We start from the raw sequence: 20,939 nt of genomic DNA, 5'->3' as shown, positions 1-20,939 counted from the left end.
TTGCAGGGCTCTGGCAGTGCCCCTCCTGTTTCTCCTTGTACACAGGCTGCTGGGTTGTTGCCCTCCTATAGTCCCCCCTCCCCCCACGTCTCCTGCTGTACTGGCCTGTCTCATGGTAGTGCCTCCAGCCACTGGACACTACAACAGGCACAGCCAACCTTCTTGCCACAGCTTGCATTGGTTTCCTATCCTGGATGAGTTGCACTACCTGAGCCAGGGTCGGCTCCAAGTTTCAGCAGACTCCTGGGCGACAGCCTCAGTGGGCACCTCTGCAGTGAACTCACGTGGCAGCATTAAAAATTCAGAAACTAAAGCCTGTTTCCTAAAAATTTCCCTGGTTTACCATACCAAACAGCCCCCTTGTGTGTATTTTATACAAAGTCCCCCTCACCCTCTATGGATTCATTAGATACAGCCCCCCTGACTCCCATGGATTCCTTATGCACTTGCCTGGGTATGCCCAGTGGTGCTGCCAGCCCTGACCTGAGCCACTTGTGTTGGTTGTACAGTTAATGCTACCATGAGTGTGAAAGCACCACCAACATTCAAAACATCAGCCAGAAAGCATTGGTTCTAAGAAGTGGTCTGTGGTCCCCACCTGCAGAACCACTCCTTTCTTGAGTGTGTCTTGCTAATTGCCAATAATTTCCACCTGTTGGGGCACATTTACTAAGGGTCCGCAGCCGCGAATCCGTCGGGTTTTTCCCGAATATTTCCTCTTTGCGCTGGATTTCACGGAATTGTGGCGCACGCGATCGATTTTTGGCGCAATCGCGACGACTTTCACGCGACAGAAATCGGGGGGCGTGGCCACGGACAACCCGAAGGATTCGGAAAAACCGCAGAATTTAAAAAGCCATTTGTGTCGCAAGATCAAGCACTCACATACACCAGAAAAAAGCAGGTGAACTTCGGCGGACCTCAGCGCAGCAGCGAAACATGGTGAATATCGGCGCACGGACCTTAGTGAATCCCAGCAGAACCCGAATCAGCGTCGGAGAACCCACCGCTGGATCGCGACTGGACCGGGTAAGTAAATGTGCCCCGTTGTCTTTTATTTGCACAATAACATGTGAAATTGTCAATCCCTGTTGTTTTCGAAGTGAGAAATGCCCAGGCCTCAGCGCCAAAGGGTGCGTCAACGCCTCTCCACTGATGGCTGCCAAGAAGACTGAATCTAGTCGGTTGCTTCACAAAGATGGGTGAGAATCCTCCAATGCTTCTTTTCCGATTTTGTTTTCTCTCGGGTTTGGAGTAGCTTTCCTCACCTAACTTGGTAGTGCTGCCTGCTCATGCATAACATTCTACCCAAGTGAAGTTTAGCTATGTGTTACTTGGTCCCTATCATTATTTTATTTGCAGTTATACCTTATATTGGCCCATAGCCACGCTGTATACACACTTGTGGAATTACCTATTTACTTCTCATACATATTTTGTTTAAGCTAAGACATAGCTTGATTCACCCCTTCTATGTTTAGGGCCTCCTTTTCCCTTTTTCCTTTTATCTCTTACTTCCTGAACTAGACCCCATCCATGACCCTGATCCACCTTGGAGTTTCTGGGCTAGCAAGCATGGTTGTTCCAGTGAAAATTGTTCCCTTTAATGCTAAAAGTCTTAACATCCTGGAAAAACTGTCCCGGGTTCTATATAACTTTCAGGGGTCCATATTCTATGTGTTCAGGATGTTGGAAATGCAGTCCATTTCAGACACACATCTTCAGAGTAAGGGCAGCGTTTATTCATACTATAGAACGACAGAGCAGCATTGGAATAGACCGAAAAGTTCGGAATATGTGATGCTTACAGAGCGGCATCATAGATGGGTGGGCTTACTAAGAATCACATAAGTCAGACACAACCTACGTATACAATTGTTATTGGTTACACGTCACAGTTTACAATACCTTATACATTTAAATTCAGTCTACGCCTAACTTGACCCTTTGGACCTTTCCCACTTGATGTATGTTGACAGCTGATGACATGGATTATATCCTCAGCCATAGTATCGAGACTCTCAGTCTCCAGCTAACCGTTCTCATGGGGATTCTGATACGATAAGTCCCCTCGTTTATTTCCTTCCTGTCCACAATAGTATATCATTCTATACTTAAATTTTCAACTATAAGTAGATATAATACTACACTAACATATATCTCTATATGGTCATAAAACAATTGGACTCCATCTACTAATCCGGCGCGATTCACCAAGATCGTGCGCCCGAGATCCTGCATGTGTCGCTTCCCTGCTGAGGTCCGCCGGAGTTCACCTTCTTCTTCCTGGTGTATGTGAGTGTATTGTCTTGTGACACAATTTGACATGTTAAATCCCGCGCATTGTCCGAATCCGTCGGATCATCCGACGACCCGCCCCCACGATTTGTGTTGTGTGAAAGCTTGCGTCGATGCCGCAAAATCCAATCGCGTGCTTCGACTTTGACTTTCTCGGACCTCTGCGGCAGGGTACGACTGACTTTCACACAGCTCCTCAGTGAATTGGGTCTTTTGCCCATGGAGGAAGTGACAGCCGGTGAGCCTAGTGAAATCCTTTGATGGGGACCGGATTGCCATTTCCCGCTGCCTCATGGATCTTCACCCGTGTCCGTAATGTCTTCCGTGGACTCTCCCAAGCAGCTGGCAGGCCTTCCCGCTGCTTATTAGAATTTTGCAGATGTCTTCTCTGAGAAGCAAGCAGAGATTCTGCCACCTCACAGCCCCTATGACTGTTCCATAGACCTGTTACCGGGTACTTCTCCACGAGGTCGATTATACCCACTATCTGTGTCTGAGAACGCGGCTATGTCAGCCTACATTTGAAGAAGGGATTCATCCGCAAGTCATCTTCCCCTGCTGGTGCTGGATTCTTCTTTGTGGCCAAGAAGGAAGGTTCCCTCCGTCCTTGCATCGATTACCGTGTCTCAATAAAGTCAAGGTGAAAAGTCGCTACCCTTTGCCTCTCATCACTCAACTTTCTGATCGCCTATGGGGTGCCAAGGTTTTCACCAAGCTGGATCTGCGGGGGGCATATAGCCTCATCCGCATCCATGAAGGTGATGAGTGGAAGACGGCCTTCAATACTCGTGATGGGCATTTTGAGTATTTGATAATGCCCTTTGGACTCTTCAATGCCCCAGCAGTGTTCCAAGAATTCTTCAACGATATCTTCAGAGACTTGCTCTACATTTGTGTCGTTGTCTTCTTGGACGATATTCTGGTGTTTTCTCCAGACCTACAGTCTCATCTGATCCACGTCCGGCAAGTTCTCAGGCGCCTAAGGGCAAATCGGTTTTATGCCAAGCTCGAGAAATGCCAATATCATCAGAGTAGTCTTCCATTCCTGGGATACAACATTTCTGACAAAGGACTACAGATGGATCCTGCCAAGTCGTCTGCCGTACTTTAGTGGCCTCGCCCAATGGGACTACGTATCATACAGATATTTCTGGGCTTCGTCAATTATTACCGGCAATTTATTCCACATTTCGCCTCTCTTGTTTCTCCAATTGTGGTGCTGACTAAGAAGAATGCCAATCCGAGACTCTGGCCTCCTGCAACTTAAGAAGCCTTCACTAAACTGAAGTCTGCCTTTGCCTCTGTGCCAGTTCTCACACGACCTGATACAGAGAAGCCATTCCAGTTGGAGATTGACGCCTCATCCGTTGGTGCTGGGGCCGTCCTCTCCCAGAAAGGGCCCAAAGGTCGAACCCTCACCTGCGGCTTCTTCTCAAAGACCTTTGCAACTGCCGAGAGGTATTATTCCATTGGTGATCGGGAACTTCTGGTCATAAAGCTTGCTTTGGAGGAAAGGAAGGAGCTCATCATCTGGTCTGTATCTAAACTGACCGCAAGAATCTCTTGTATCAACAGACTGCTCAGCATCTCAATCCTCGTCAGGCTCACTGGTCCCTCTTTTTCTTGCGATTCAACTTCCTAATTGACTTCCATCCAGCCGAGAAAAACGTCAAAGCTGATGCCCTCTCTCGTGCCTCAGATGATGTTGGGGAAGAATCGGCTCCTTGTCATATCGTTCCTCCGGAACGACTGGTTGCTGCTGCTTCTGTGGACCTACGGCAGCTCCCTCCTGGCAAGATCTTTGTCCGAGCTGCTCTTCTGAAGAGGATACTAACCTGGGGACATTGCACTCGTGTAGCTGGGCACCCTAGGGTGCAGATATCTGTTGCCCTTATATCTCGTTACTACTGGTGGCCAGATCTGGTCAAGGTTTTGTGGGATCCTGTACCTGTAAGAAGTAATCATGCCTCAAGCCAGCAGGGCTGCTGCTCCCGTTGCCGATAGCCATGGGCTTTATTACGGATCTCCCATCTTGTTCCGGTAATACAATCATCTGGGTGGTAACGGATCGCTTCTCTAAGATGTCCCACTTTGTTCCTCTGATAGGTCTGCTGTCGGCTCCACGCCTTGCAAGGCTGTTCTTCCTGCACATCTTCCGGCTACATGGACTTCCCATGCACACTTTCTCAGACCAGTTTCTGGAGGTCTCTGTGCGGTCACCTGCAGGTTAAACTGGACTTCTGATCTGCATACTATCCACAGTCCAATGGACAAGTCAAGAGGGTTAATCAGACTCTGGGATGCTATCTACACCATTGTGTCTCTGCCCGACTAGACGACTCTCTAGACTCTGGAATCTGCCGGTGCCACTCCATTTTTTGTTCATCCACGCCCACCTCTTCTCTGTCTGAGCCCTCTGATGTACCTGCTGTGGAGAATTTGGTTCAAGATCTCAAGACCATCTGGGAGCAAACACGGCTGCCACTACTTCGGGCCTCCGAAGCTGGTCAGCTGCCTGCCCTGATGAATTTCAGCCCTTTCCTGTGTCCCCTGCCAGATCTTTGTGCTTCCATGCATGAGAGAAAGCTGTATTCCAAGTCCTCTGCGATTATCCTGATTTCCCATTGTGACCTCGATTCTGTTCCTGATTCCGATTCTGTGCTGCCTGTCCTGACCACGAGTATGCCTTACGTTTCTGTACTATGCTTTGGCCGCCACCGCGGACAAAGTCGCGCCTGTGGAATGACCTGGTGGTACCACGCCGCAACAAGTCCAACCTGCTTTGCGGCGGGCTCTGGTGAAAACTGGGTTCCACTTAGACTTCGGTCCCAGGTGTCGGCTTACGTCATTGTCTGCTGTGGTACAGAGGATCCACTACCATAGAGCCTGACACTTATGATGGTCTATAAGAACCACAATTTGCTGAAATGCCCCCACTAGGTAGTGTTGCCATTCTTGAAAAGCAGAAATGATGGCCAAGAGCTCTTTGTTTCCAACATCATATTCTCAAGAGCTCAATCTACAGAGAAGCACAGGGATAACACCAAAAATGGGGTCACACATAAAAAGATGACTGGTATATTCATCACACCAGATCTATATTATAAATACACTGATATTGGGTTGACCAATGTATGTGTTTTAATTGGCCAAGATACAATACACGGCTATCAAAAAAAGCCAACTTGATTCAAAGTAATACTAAAACATATCTTTATTTATTATTTTATTTAATCTTTATTTATTATCATCATGTAAAAAATGCAGGATAATCATTTGGGAAAACGTGGGGACATCACAAAGAGACAAAACTGCTGCCGACATCACAGTTGTGTGGTGGCCGGGCTGTCGCAGACCTGGAGCTGCCCAGAATGTCGGAATGGTGAGTACTCGGTTTTTTTTAGGGCCGGCTATATACTACAGGGTCTGGCAGGCTATATACTACAGGGGCTGGCAGGCTATGCATTAGAGGGGGCTGGCAGCCTATATACTAAAGGGGGGCTGGCTATATACTTCACAGGGTTGACAGGTTATATACTAAAGGGGGGGCTGGCTATATACTGCAAGGGGGCTGGCAGGCTATATACTAAAGGGGGCTGTCAGGTTATATACTACAAGGAGCTGGTTGGCTATATTCTACAGGGGGCTTGCTATTTACTAAAAAGGGCTTTCAGGGTATACACTACTGGGGAGAGCAGGCTTGTTATACCAGGTTATACTACAGGGGGCAGGCTATATACTGGGGAGGCTGTGACCAATGCATTTCCCACCCAAGGTTTATACTCAAGTCAATGGGGTTTTCTAGTTTTTGGTGTTTTAATTAGGTGCCTCGGCTTATAATCGATTATATAATGTATCTTGTAAATCAAATTCAACAATACACATATAACAACAGGGAACTTTATACAGCAGGATATGTACCATATATCGCCAACACAAGGTCACAACGTTCCACCATCTTTGTGACAGACACAATGAAGTCCAGTCTGTCTAGTCGAGGGCTTTGTACATGACCATTTACACAGAGTAAAGAACTTGAGACCATTACATGGGGAAGGAACGATCATAAAATATATTGTTATACATCAGAGCAGGTTCACCGTAACCAAGTCAGAGTAGGACGAGCTGCCGACAATGAGAAGAGATATGGAACATGTAAAAGTCGCCTAAGAAATCAATGATCATTGGTACATGTACATAGGTCAATTATCGTGAAAATATCATAAAGAAACATGATTCATCATGATTGGTCCGATCACCTACCTACATATGTAAACTTCTAACTAATACATTTGCTGCCGTGCCAACACAAGCAGAAGTCCATCTCAATGGACGATAAATATCTAAACTGGTCACATACCTTACACTATTACATTAACAAGGCTTCTCTCCTGTGTGAGTTCTCCGATGTATGGCAAGAGTTGACCTCCAACTAAAACATTTCCCACATTCTGGACATGAAAATGGTTTCTCACCTGTGTGAGTTATTTGGTGTCTTTGAAGATCTTCATTTCTAGCAAAACATTTCCCACAGACAGTACATGAAAATGGCTTCTCCCCTGTGTGAGTTCTCTGATGTATATTAAATTCTGATTTCCATCTAAAACATTTTCCACATTCTTGACATGAAAATGGCTTCTTCATTGTGTGAGTTTTCTGATGTCTAATCAAATCTGATTCACTACGAAACCATCTCCCACATTCTGGACATGGAATCTCTCCTCTGTGCATTCTTTGATGTTTTAAAAAAAGGAATTTCCAAGTAAAACATTCACCACATTCAGTACATGTCAATGGTTTCTTTGGTCTGTGGGTTCTCTGGTGTTGTAGAAGATCTTCATTCGAAGCACAATACTTTGCACATACAGTACATAAAAATGGTGTTTCTACTATGTGGCTTCTCTGATGTGCAACAAGATTGGATTTTGAAGCGAAAGAATTCCCACATTCAGGACATAAAAATGGTCTCTCTCTGGTGTGAGTTTTCTGATGTCTAACAAGAATGGAACGTGTAGCAAAACTTTTTCCGCATTCAGTACATAAAAATGGTTTCTCTCCTGTGTGAATTCTCTGATGTCTAACAAGAACCGACTTGGAAACAAAACAAGTCCCACATTCAGTACATAAAAATGGCTTCTCTCCTGTGTGATTTCTTTGATGTTTAACAAGACTGGAAATTGAACTTAAACATCTCCCACATTCAGTACACACAAATGGTTTTTCCCCTGTGTGACGCCGGTGATGTTTAAAAAGATCCGCTTTTAATAAAAAACCTTTCCCACATTCTAAACATGAAAATGGCTTCTCCCCTGTGTGAATTTTCTGATGTCTCAAAAGTTGTGTTTTCTGCTTAAAACATTTTCCACATTCATTACATGAAAATGGCTTCTCCCCTCTGTGAATTTTCTGATGTTTAAAAAGATGTGATTTCAGACTAAAACATTTCCCACATTCAGTGCAAGCGAATGGTGTATCTCTTGTGTGACTTCTCTGATGTTTAACAAGATTTGATTTGGAAACAAAACAATTTCCACATTCAGTACATAAAAATGGTTTTTCTCCTGTGTGACTTCTCTGGTGTTGAAGAAGATTCGATTTTGTAGCCAAACACTTCCCACATTCAGTACATGGGAATGGTTTCTCTCCTGTGTGAGTTCTCTGATGCCCAACAAGACGTGGTCTTGAAACGAAACATTTTCCACATTCACCACATACAAATGGTTTCTCCCCTGTGTGACTTCTCCGATGTTGAACAAGACCTGATCTTGAAAAAAAACATTTCCCACATTCAGTACATGAAAATGGCTTCTCCACTGTGTGAATTCTTATATGCCGATCAAGATCTGATTTCTGGGTAAAGTTTTTCTCACATTCTGAACATGATAAAACCTTTCCCTCTCGGTGACTTTGAAGATGAATGAGAAGATTTGATTCTTGACTAAAAGACTTCTCACATTTCGGACATGAAAACTGCCTCTTATCTCCATGATTTCCCTCCTCTGTGGAAAGATGTGACTGATTATCTTCTTCTTCACCACAAGGAGATGAGGGGGGACGTCCATGGGAACCTCTTGTACTTTCATCTCCTGGAAAATATAACCAAGAAATTAAACTCGGAGGATTTCTTTTTCCCAGTTACGAGCAGAAGTAAAGTGACATCATTTATAGTAATTAATATTACAATACGCTGCCATATAATTAGTTTAAAATCTAATCAGATAGAAGTCATGAAACCTCGGGGAGAGATGATACTACAAGCCGGGCTATAAAGGCTGCAGTATGCCGGCAGAAATAACAAGTCATCACATATAATAATCATCACTTGTAGGGTCTGCGGAGAGACGCATTTATAATTTCTATACTTTTCCAAAATAATATCCCCCACATTACTAGTAGGGCGGAGTTATTCAGTATTTGTAGGCGGTATTATTCAGTGACCATGTAGAGGTAATGGCAGTGGTCGTGGTAAGGCGGTAATATCTGGGTCTTCTACAGCTGCATCATTTACATTATTATTCTGATGTGGTATTTGCTCAGTAACAATAGGGCAGTAATATTTGGTCCAGGCACATCGATATTAGAGGTAATGTTGGTCTTTTATATAGAGAGTTTAGTAATATATATACACACACTGGAGGTATTTGGTGGTTGAATATAGAAATAAATATTGAGTGAAATAAGTCCTAAATAAAACAAAATGGTCCATCTGCTCTGGACGGGAGAAGTCCTGGAGACAGATAGTCGGATAGATAGAAGGTCCTGTGAGGCTCAGAGATTATGTGTGGGACGGTATTGGCTGATTAGGTCGGAGATATATGGAGAGGACAGGGTGTGGACAGCTTTTTAAGTTATGAGCAAGACACTTATCGTCGAAATGTGTTAACCAGTTTGCCTCCTCGTGTATAAACAATTTTTATACAATAAAGGAAGCATTTTATTGGCAAAACGAACATCCGTAGACTCTCTTAATGTTGTCCGAACCTTGTTCCTAGTTTGTACCAGATGGCTATGGATGGAGTATTTTCTGTGCTCCAGGAGATGTCCGGGAGGTGTTTAGCCTAGAGTGATTCTAAGGTTGGGAGAGCCGGCTTTTTTATCCACTTTTCTTCTACTTCTGAAGTGTTATTTTGTAGCTTTGTAAGTCATGGTTAGTATTTGAATATGTTGTACAATGTGTAACCATTGGAGAGAGACTAACAGCGAGGAGAGGCAGAGGAGAAGCGAGGAGACAGATGGATTAGCCGGGCAGAAGAGTACAGGATAGATTGAAGGGTGGTTAGATATTTAGCTGGGAGACCACCACACCGTGGGTGTTACACTGTTAGTTACATCCAGCGCCCCGTGTATCCCAATGCCGGTTCGGTTCAGATCCCAAGCTGAACCGGTATCAGCTCTGCGTCCAATATATCGGATGCAGAGCGCTAAGGGGTGAAACAATAGAAGAACTTTTCAGTATACAACATAAACATGATTGTTTGGCCATCATGGCAGACGGGATACCTGGAAGAGGAACAAAATGGGACATCTTGGAAAACCGGTCAGTCACCACCCAGATGACAGTATTGCTGAGCAAGATGGAAGATCAATGACAAAGTCTATTGCCACGTGCGATCACGGGTGACTGGGTATCGGCAACGGAAGCAGCAGGCCAGCCAGTTTAAGACGAAATGGCTTATTACGGGCACAGGAATTGCAGGAACCCACAAAATCCTGAACATCTTTGACCAGGTCAGGCAACCAGCAGTAGCGGGAGATGAGGGCCATGGAGCATTGCACCCCATGGTGTCCAGCCAGACGCCAAGACAATATTCTCCTTCGTAGTGCAGGTCGCACATACGTCTTGCCTGGGGGAAGCTGCCTAAGATCTCCAAGAAACAACCAGTTGTTCAGAAAAATAATATGCTCTTCTCCAATGATATCAGAGGCATGGGAAAGGGCATCAGCCTTGATATTCTTCTCAGCAGGACGGAAGTGGATCAGAAGGTTGTAACGTGACCAATGGGCTTACCTCGCGTTGAGACGTTGGGCTGTCTGGAGATAAAGGAGATTTTTATGATCTGTATATATGCAGATCGAATGGGGAGCTCCCTCCAGGAGATATCGAAGTTCTCTCTCTCTCCGATAGAGTAATTCCTCTCTGCGGAAAAAAAAGTCTTAGGAAAAAAAACACGCCAAGTGTGAGTTCGGCCTTTAGGCCCTTTCAGGTTAAGCACCACCCCTGCACCCACAGAGGACGCATCAACTTCCAAATGAAAGGGCTTTTCAGTATCAGGCCTAATGGGAACTGGGGCTGAGGCAAAGGCGGATTTCAACCTTTAGAAGGCTTCTTCAGCCGCCGGAGACCATAGGCGGGGATTGCACCCTTCTTGGTGAGCGTCAAGATGGGGGATGCAAGAGTGGAGAGATGCGGGATAAACTGACAGTAATAGTTTGCAGAGCCTATGAACCTCTGTATAGCACGTAGACCCTCCGGACGTGGCCATTGTAGAACAGAAGATAGCTTGGCAGGATCCATCCGGAGGCCTCTGTCGGAGATAATATAGCCGAGGAAAGGAAGGCTCCGCTAGTGAAATTCCCATTGCTCAAGTTTTCCTAGAGGCGATTGGCTCGGAGGTGCCCACGTGGGATTGGTGGGACTGAAAGTCCAGGGGGGGGAATACCGGAATGTCGAAAAAAGACTACGACACAAGTATACAGCAGATCCCTGAAGATATCATTGACAAATTCTTGAAAAACGGCTGGCGTGTTACACAGTCTGAACAGCATCACCAAGTACTCGAAATGTCACTTTTGCAGATCTGCATGAGGTTGTAGGCTCCATGGAGATCCAGCTTGGAGAAAACCTTGGAGCCACGCAGGGGACAAAGAGCTCAGTGATCAACGGCAATGGATAGCGATTCTTAACCGTTACCTTGTTAAGACCACTATAGTCAATGCAAGGACGGAGTGACCCCAAAAATCAGCCTGCACAATCCCTCTCTGCAGGTTCTCTTGGATATACTCTGACATTGCTGCAGTTTCGGAAACTGAAAAAGGATACACCTGACCCCGGGGAGGAGAGGCACCCGGCAGGAGATCCACAGGGCAATCGTAGGGACGGTGCGGTGGCAAAGTCTCTTCTTGTTTCTTGGAGAATACATTGGCAAAGTCCTGGTAACACGTTGGTAGGCCCACCAGAGTCTTGTGAACTACAGAGGAGACTAGGACAGATACTGGTAGGCACCACCATGCAGCGAGACTGACACTCTGGTTCTCTACTGAGAATCTCGCCTGTCTTCCAATCAAGGACTGGTGAGTGAAGCTGCAGCCACGGAAGACCCAACAGGAGAGACGAGGTGGAACGTGGCAGTACGTAAAAGGACATCTCTCCTTAGGCTCAGAGCATTACCGGACCAGGTCGGAGAGTATTTGTCTGCTGACTGAGGAGACCACAGGGATGTGATGTGGGAGACCAGAGAGGCATCCACGAAGTTCCAGGCACAACCAGAGTCCAAGAAAGCAGTGACCTGAATCTGATTACGGGTGGCGAGCTGAGGAGCACGGTAATATTCAGGTGTGGAGAAGCTTTGCTCTCACCCAAGGACGCTTCTCCCAAGAACCCTAGGTGCTGGCATTTCCTGGACGTTGGTGAAGGACATGACAAGCCCCAATGAAGTGTTCTGGACTGGCACAATATAGACAGAGGTCCTCCTGACGTCATCTGGAATGTTCCTGGAGGGAGAGTTGGGTTCTGTCCACCTGCATAGGTTTCTCTGCCGACGCTACGGCCGGAAGGCAGGTGCCAAGCAAGGTAAGCATCCGACCCGGCTCAAGTTGTAACTCCTCAGTGGGCTCCTTAAACCGCACATCAATCAGAGTGGCCAGTGTGATGAAACCACTCAGAGTAGACGGCAGGTCACTTGCAGCCAATGCGTCTTTGAGTCGAGCCGAAAGTCCTTTTTAAAGGTTGCATCATTCCAGGTGAGTTCAGAGGCCAGGGTAAGGAACTGAACTGCATATTCTCCAACGGACGAGTTCCATTGGCACAGGTTCAGCAGCGCAGTTTCAGTTGAGGGAGCTCACGCAGGTTCCTCAAAAATGGACCGGTATTTCGCCGGGAATGCTGTGTGAGTTGCCATGACCGGATTGTCTCTGTCCCAGAGAGGGTTAGCCCAGGCCAGGGCCTTCCCGGAGAGGAGGCTGATTATGAATGCCACCTTGGATCATTCAGTGACGGCATAAGTTCAATGTGCAAGGGGCACTGAGTGATGAAGCCCCTGCTTGGGGTTCCCAGCATACTTGGTAGGCATAAAGAGTCTCAGCCTAGGTTCAGTGGCAGGTAGAGAAACCGGCGTAGCAGGAGAACTCGCAGGGATCTGATGCTGAGTGGCAATCAACTGTTGCAGCATGGTAGTGACTTGTCCAAGCTGTTCTCCTTGCGAAGCAATCTGCCAAGACCACAAAACTAGTAAGATCAGGAAGCCGAACCTTGGCGGGGTCCATGGCTGGATCTTACTGTGAGGCGGGGACAGGTGGGAGGTCAAGGCAGGCAGCAGAGGTTCAGGGGGGTCAGGGATGGAGCAGGACGTCAGGGCTGGAACAGAGGAGCGAAGTTGTGAGCAGGTCCGGGGCCACAACGGGAGGTCAATACACGGAAACAGGTCCCAGGAAAGAGCTTTCTCAGAGGCATATAGCACAAAGATCCGGCAGGGGATGTTGAAAGAAGCCGGCTTTTGAGGAATCCCAGGAAGTGGCCAGCACCAATCAGCAGTACGCTGGCCCTTTAAATTTGCGAGTTACGTTGTGCGCATGCCCTAGGGAGCGGGGACGTGTGTGCTGGGAAACCAGGACGGGAGCGTGGAGAGGTGAGCGGCGGCCGCCACGGAGAAGGGCACGGGTGCGTCTGCAACCCGAGATGTGGGTTGCAGGAGCACCCGTGACAACCCTGTATTGGATACATAAGAACGCATGCTGAGGAATTAGCATGATGGCTGAACTGATCTTCTGCATCTTGAATTTCCTATACAGGATAAATCTGTTTAGACTTTTTAAATTGAAAATGAGACGAAAGGAGCCATTGGGTTTTTTTCAGAAAAAGAGGGCAATAATGTCCGTCCAATACTGAATTTGCCGGTACTGGTGCTATTACTCCCATGTCCTGAAGTTTCAATACTTCTTCCCATAGCTGGAGAAAGAGTGTCTGATTTGGTTGCTTGCTAACTATAAATTTTCTGGGTGGAAGAGCTGTTAGTTCTAACTTGTAGCCATTTTCCAACAGATTCAGGACCCAGGCGTCTCTCGTTATCTGGGACCAATGTTGGTAGAACCCCAGGAGTCTCCCCCCCCCACTCTGGCGTCATTGTTTCCTAAATGGTTGTGTTGCGTTGCTGGAGCTAAGAAGAAAACCTCTTCCTGGTTTAGGATGACTCCACCTTCCTTGTTTCCCTCTTCCTTTGTAGGAAAATCTTTTCTATTTTCGATCACAAAAGGGCTGTTTCTTAGGAACAATGAGCGATCACTACTCCGCAGATTTCCCGCGGCTGTGCGCCGAAGATTTCTGGTAGGAGGGCCAAAGGCTACTGGGGCGTGGAGTAGCCGCGCCGTGTAGCCTCAGATCTGGCTACTCCACGCCCCAGTAGCCTCTTTAGAAAATTAGCATTTTAGGCAAATAAAAGATTGCGGGATGTGAGGATTAGCCCTTAAAAGGGTTATTCTCACGTCCTATAGATGCTCCTACCACACAATCTACCTTTATAGGTATATCTTTGGTGGTAGGTTTCCTTTAGATGCAGTGGCAGACTTTAGGGTTGGTATGGTATCTAGAAGGACTTCTCTCGGAGTTCAACTTCTGATATGCTTCTCCAATTCTGTCAACCAAAAGAACGTCTACTTTAGGCGGATTGTTCCATGAATCTTGCTCATCAAAAATGAATCTATTTTTGAATTCTCTGGACAATGAAATTCTATTCTATGGGTCATTCATTCTTCTAAGATTAACTTCTTTAAAGTCTCCTTGACTGGAAAGACTCTCCTTTTCCTTGTTTTTAGGATCCCAAAGAGTTAGTCCTGAACTGACTTTGCTTCTTCACCATCTTTAAATTTGAGACCATCTCTGACAGCTTTAAGGAGTGTTTCTAGCTCTTCTGAGACAAACATATATCTGGATTCCATCATAGTAGCTGAAGAAGGAGGTGGTTCGACTTCAAACGGATCTCTATGTGTTATAGAGGCCTGCTTCTGCCACCATTAGATTCTGGTTGCGACTCTATTATTCTTGTTTTTTTTGAAGGAGGTACCTGTGGAATTAATGCGCAAATAAACAAAGTGACTGAAGTTTGAATTTCACTCTTATTGAAACTTCTCATATCGTCCATAAACAATGATTTTTCTTCACGCATTAATCTGTCAATACACTCCTTGCACACAGGTTTTTTGTATTCTGTTGGAAGCTTATTATAGCATAAATTACATCTATGGGAAGATGTTTTCTTTTTCTCCACCTTGTAAGAGTGTGAACCTAGGGGGCGCTGGAGAGCGACCCACAACCAGGGTTGAAAAGGACCTTGACCACTCCCATCGCTGGCCAACTCCAGAGGGAGAGCTCACAGCAAGCCAGTGCTGTGTGTCCTGCAGTCAGCAGGAGGATTTGGGACCGGTTGGAGACAGACAGGTGGTCTGTCCAAAGAGGACTGGAATCCAGTAAGGACATTGTTTTGTTTGAGCTCACTGAGAGCCAGAGCGCTGAGGAGGAACCCCAGCAGTGTTTCTTGAACCTAGAAGAGAGTTAGGGTTCAAGAAGTGAGGTAGTGCCCTAAGTAGAGGCTAGGCTGTTTATTATTTTTGTTCCTGTAAATGTTTTAAAGCTGAATAAAGCCGTTTTCTTTTGGATCTGGTACAAGCTCCTACGTTACTGTTTTTGGCGCTCAGCACCACAAAAGTCGCCTGTGAGGTCCGGAAGCTTCTACCTTTGATGCTAAGTTACCCCCAAACCCTACAACCTCTTTAGGTTTTTCTACATTCTCTTTAGTTCTCTCCCCTTTAGGATCCTGCTAAAGAGATGGAGATTGCTCGTTTATGTAAGAATTTGGTGAAAGAGGAGGATAAACCCCTCCCCCGCCCTGACCACCCCCGAAACCACTCACAAGAGTTATAGGCAGGGGTTCTGGCAGGAATATATCCATAGCGAGTGACTCCACACTTCCAATCTAAGCAGAATATCATACATTTAGATCTAAAACACATGTATACTACAGGAAGACAAATCCTGACCTTATTCAGTAACCTGTAGTAGTCAAACAGCACCTGCTGATAGAAATAAGAACTTAGGACCTTTTTTAATATTAAGGGCTAAATCCCAAAAAATTGGTACCTTACACCCATACACGGGTCTGAAGGGGACTTTTAGACCAGGATTAGATCTGCATCTGCTGGTGGCAATCCTTGAAGACTTCAGAGCAGCGTGTACTCGTCCCCGGCTTAGCGTTGCCGTTTTGCTGATGAAAATCCTAGGAGATCTCAGATCAGCGTGCACAAATTTCAATTTCTTCATTCGGCTCCCGAGACGCGGTCGGTAGCAGCAAGATGTGTCTTTGGCTTCCCGGAGCCGCAGACAGAGCTGGACGGAGGTCCAGAGGGGACTGGGAAGGCTGCTGCAGCACCGATAGGAGGCTGGTACCCTGGGGTATGGAACGCGTCCCGCTCCCCTTAGTAACTCCCCCATACAGTCCCACTTAGAGGAGACAGGGAGACAACTCTCCACTCCCTGCCCCTGCAGAGTCAAGGGTCATCCTCCTAGTGGGGCTGCCATGGGGGACGCTAGGGAAAAAAAGTAGAATTTTATGTACAGATTTTTATTGCAAACTGTAAATTTTAGAGTGGATATCTCCGGTTCTGTTGAACATCCAAACACAATTCATATATAAATGGGAGACTCTCCTGTTTAAAATGACACCAGAATTTTGTTTCTAGTCACCAGGATTCAGGAGATATCGGCATTTGAATTGTTCCCCGGCTCCAGCCGCTCAGCTGAAGGCAGAATATAGAAGACGCTGCAGGAAACACTTTCACTTTCCATTATTGCAGAAGTACATGCACCCTCTGCATCTGTAGCTGATCCAGGGTGAGTGGGATGGGATATTGCTGGACATATTTATAACATAGTTTGGTAAAAGTTACTACTTTTTAAATAACACTTTAAGTGGAAAAATAACAAAAAAATCTTATTTTTTCACATTTGTAGTCAATTATAGGCAAATTTTAAAATATGTAATTATTAAAACTATAGTATTAAGATAAAGTCTCACATGTCTTGAAAAAAACAGTTAAATGTGTTATGATATGTAATCCTTTTCCAGAGATATCGTCATTTAAAGAAGTGCATATCAGAAAGTAAAAAAATTGACCTGGTCATTCTGGTACCAATGACCATCGGTACTCAAAGGGTTATTAATAATCTCCTAAATAATAAGATCCATAAGAATAATAATAATCCTCATAATAATAATAACAATAATAATCTCTATACACCAGTGCATTAAACCAGTGTCACAGTGAAGCTCTTAGTTACACAAACTCCTCCCAAGTAGCCCCAAGAGTCTTTGCATACCCAGGGAACTATACTTGCTTTCAGAGAAATGGTAAAGGGGTAACTTAACATTACTGTAGTCAAACCACTTTAATAGATGAGGATAAAGATGGAGTATGAGGTACAGTGGTTCCTTAATCAGAGTATGGCTAGGACTGACATATGGCGGTTATGTGGAAGCATGAAACTAAGACCCCGGCTACCCGTGAGTTGGACAGGTAGATGTGCTTTGGAACAGGTGCTGATGTCCTTTCAACTAATCTCTCGGAAGAAATATGGGGTGGTCAATGTGGACCGGTTGCGAAGAGCAAAAAGATCTTTGCCTGGCGGATTCTTCAATCCAAGAATATACATAAGGCCAGAAGTCAAAGAGCAGCAGGATTTGAAACTGCACTTTTTTGGTTGGTTACAGTTAACAAAAATGTAGATTGGACCAATTATATTTACTATAATCAGCAACGATTCATAAACTATACCAGAGATGCAGTGAAGAACAACTTGGACCAACAACTTTAATGACGTGGCAAAATAGGATGGCTCTAGATATGTTAAAAAGGAGGGGTATGTAAAATGTTTGTCACTTATTTTTGTATATACATACCAAATAACACTGCCCCGATGGGAGTGTCACTAAAGCTGTAGAGGGTCTCACATTGTTATCTGAAGAATTTGCAGAAAATTCTGGAATTGATAACAGCTTCACAAACTGGTTGGAATCTTGGTTGGGAAAATGGAGTGACATGGTGTCTAGTCTTTTCATTTCACTAGGTGTTGTAGCTGCAAAACTTATCACCTGCGGGTGCTGCTGCATTCCTAGTATACAAGGACTTATACTGATAACGACTGATTGACACCTCCATCACTAAGACCATGTATATGGAAACGCACCATACTCTCCACCGTGGAGATTATGATGACAAAGGGGAAAGACTATTATGAAAATAACATATGAGGTTCTCTCTCTCTGGGAAATTCGGTGAAGAAAGATAATTTGAAGACCGACAGTGGTCTTTTACTAGTAAAGTACGTAGAGTAGGCAATTTACCTGAATTTGGCTACTCTCCAATTAATGACTGGTCCCACTTGAGGACGAACCTAACAATGGGTCTGGTGGGAGACGTGTTACATGGAGGGAAGAATATGATTATCCATTTCTTATATATTTTAGAAAGTGGTAGGAAAAGCAGGATACGGCTGATAGACACTGATAGACTAGAAGAGAGGAGACGTCTGGCCAACCCTAAAAACCCATCTGTTTAGCATTTCCTATGCTCGGGAAGTAAAAGTTCTCCTTACGTAGACTTTGCCAATTAAGGTTGCGTGTGAAGACTTATAGCCATTGACGCTTTACTAGGGGATCCTGGAAAAATATGCAAAGTTTTCAAGGATGGGATAAGGAAAACCACACCTCTTTTAGCTACCTTGTAAGGCAGTTCACTTGACATAAAGCATGACCTTTAGGAAGCCTTAAGACATGATGCGGGATTATCCCGCGATAATGAGAAAATTGGGTGCAGAAGCTGGAGGACAGAGGAGGGCGTTGAAAGTAAAAAATAATTGTCTTGGCTAATGAGATAAAGAAAATTTTTGTTTTTGTCTATACTTGATGACCAGATGATGGAGGAGTCTAGGTGACCTCACACCTGGTCTTTACTCTATAATCAGGAAGGTCTCCTCTTACCTGGTGATGTGAGGGGCTGGTGGTCCTCCATCATGATGTCCTTGTACTGGTCCTTGTGTCCTTCTATATACTCCCACTCCTCCATGGAGAAATAGACAGTGACGTCCCGACACCTTATAGGAACCTGACACCCACAATGACACAGTCATCACCCGGACCCCTCCCTTGTGTTATTGTACACTGTCCCAGCATTCCCGGCAGCGCTCACCTCTCCGCTCAGCAGCTCAGTGATCCTGGAGGTAAGTTCTAGGATCTTCTGCTCATGTGTCAGTGAATGAGGTGGAGGCTCGGTGATGGGGCTCTGGGTCCATCCTCCTGACACATGGGGGGTCACACACTCACCAGACGACTTCTTCACTACTGTGTAATCCTGTGTATGGGGAGACACTGATCACTACATAGATCCTAAGAATCCTTCATCTCTCCAGTCATTTCCCTGTGTTATTCCTAGAGATCCGGATACCATCAGATGAGTGGAGTTTCATGGGATGCAAACAACGGTCCAATAGACCAACATTTGTTTCCAAATTGTCAAATGTAGGTGAACTTTGCTTTGTTGAAGGTTCGGGAAGGAATATGACATGTTCTGTCTTATGTGGCTCAGCCAGTGAGCTGATGGAATTCATGCAAATGTGTATGAGCCCATAGAAGTGAACATGGACATGTGGCAGCTGTTGGAATAAAGGCCGTGTGCATGTAGGCTAAGAGGGATTTCCTGTAATTCTCACCTCTCCAGTTATGAAGTAAATGATCTCCAGGGTGAGGTCCAGGATTCTGGCCGCCATCTGCTCTATGTCCTGAACCATCTGTGGTGGACCATACTCCATCATGATGGCCTTGTACCGATCCTTGTGTCCTTCTATATACTCCCACTCCTCAATGGAGAAATAGACAGTGACGTCCTGACACCTTATAGGAACCTGACACCCACAATGACACAGTCATCACCCAGACCCCTCCCTTGTGTTATTGTACAATGTCCCAGCATTCCCGGCAGCGCTCACTTCTCCGCTCAGCAGCTCAGTGATCCTGGAGGTAAGTTCTAGGATCTTCTGCTCATGTATCGGTGAATGAGGTGGAGGCTCGGTGATGGGGCTCTGGGTCCATCCTCCTGACACACGGGGGGTCACACACTCACCAGACGACTTCTTCACTACTGTGTAATCCTGTGTATGGGGAGACACTGATCACTACATAGATGCTAAGAATCCTGCTGGCTCAGCCAGTCAGCTGATGGAATTCAAGGAAATGTGTATAAGCCCATAGAAGTGAACATGGACATGTGGTAGCTGTTGGAACAAAGGCCGTGTGCATGTAGTATAAGAGCAATTTCCTGTGATTCTCACCTCTCCAGTTATCAAGGAGATCATCTCCAGGGTGAGCTCCAGGATCCTGGCCGCCATCTGCTCTCTGTCCTTCTCCCGGATCCCTGGTGGATCATTGATGGAAAGGATCATCTTTAGGAGAAACCTCTTGGACTCCTTTATCTGTAGAACCTGAGGAAACATGAGAAGAACTAAGAGCAAACTCTATATGAAGCAACTACAAACAATAAAAGTTGAGTTGCACACTAAATCCTTGTTAGGAGCTACTTCACAGTCAAGGACCGATCCCCACGTTCACAAACTTCAAATGAAATAAAACAATCTGACCGGAGCTCCTTTGGTATCCTTATTATTGCCTGTAGAAAGTTCCACGACTCCTTTTCACTTCCACTCTTAAAATTCTTTCAAGTATGTTTCCACAATAAAAGATTCTCTGATGAGAATAGGCCGCTAATTCAGACAGATCCGCTGCGTTTCTTCATCCCTCACACCCACCACAAATGTTGTGGGTTGCTGGAAAAGATTTATGCAACGATAGTGTAGTATGTTTAACCAAGTTACAATTTATTCCATAAAAACATACAAACATAAGTAAAAATGCGCATATAAAATCCACAATCTAAACGCCAGTCTCGCTTGTTCGCCCTACCCAGGGTTTCGCTACCACGGCTTCTTCCGGGGCGTGGCTGGCAAGTATTCATTAAGCCTCTTTATATCCCACACATATCCTAAATTTATATCTTTTATTCCATCAAAACAAAAATCATTGAGTATATTAATTAATCTATATACAAATATAAAAAATAAAAAGGCGAAGGCAACACTATCTATATCTAATCTTAAATTATCCCTTTACATCGAACCAGAACGATGGCAATTCATTCATAAGCTTTCTACTATTCTCCACCCCTTTCCCAATCTCATTTCATTCTGGGAGGTTACGTCTTCCCACTCCCACAGCGGACTTCTGCAGTCATAAATTCACTGGCTCCAATGTTTCCTCCAATCACTACGTAGGCGGGAAACACGAACGTCCCTATCCGGATGAGAGGGTGTTAATAAATAATAATAT

At 45.3% G+C, this 20,939-nt stretch overlaps 1 protein-coding gene across 1 annotated transcript; it reads right to left on the bottom strand.

Moving 5' to 3' along the window:
- Nucleotides 1-5,494: 5,494 nt before the first annotated feature.
- On the bottom strand, nt 5,495-19,979 carry LOC140119848 (uncharacterized; the record flags this gene model as incomplete). Its single annotated transcript, XM_072139271.1, has 2 exons — nt 5,495-8,384; nt 19,889-19,979. Coding segments are annotated over 2 exons (1,803 nt in total), but the record flags the coding sequence as incomplete, so codon positions are not given.
- Nucleotides 19,980-20,939: the final 960 nt, after the last annotated feature.

Source organism: Engystomops pustulosus, chromosome 2 (genome assembly GCF_040894005.1).
Source record: "Engystomops pustulosus chromosome 2, aEngPut4.maternal, whole genome shotgun sequence".
Classification (NCBI taxonomy): domain Eukaryota; kingdom Metazoa; phylum Chordata; class Amphibia; order Anura; family Leptodactylidae; genus Engystomops; species Engystomops pustulosus.
Note: the sequence above shows the minus strand (reverse complement) of the source record. Positions and strands in the feature narration are given on the sequence as shown.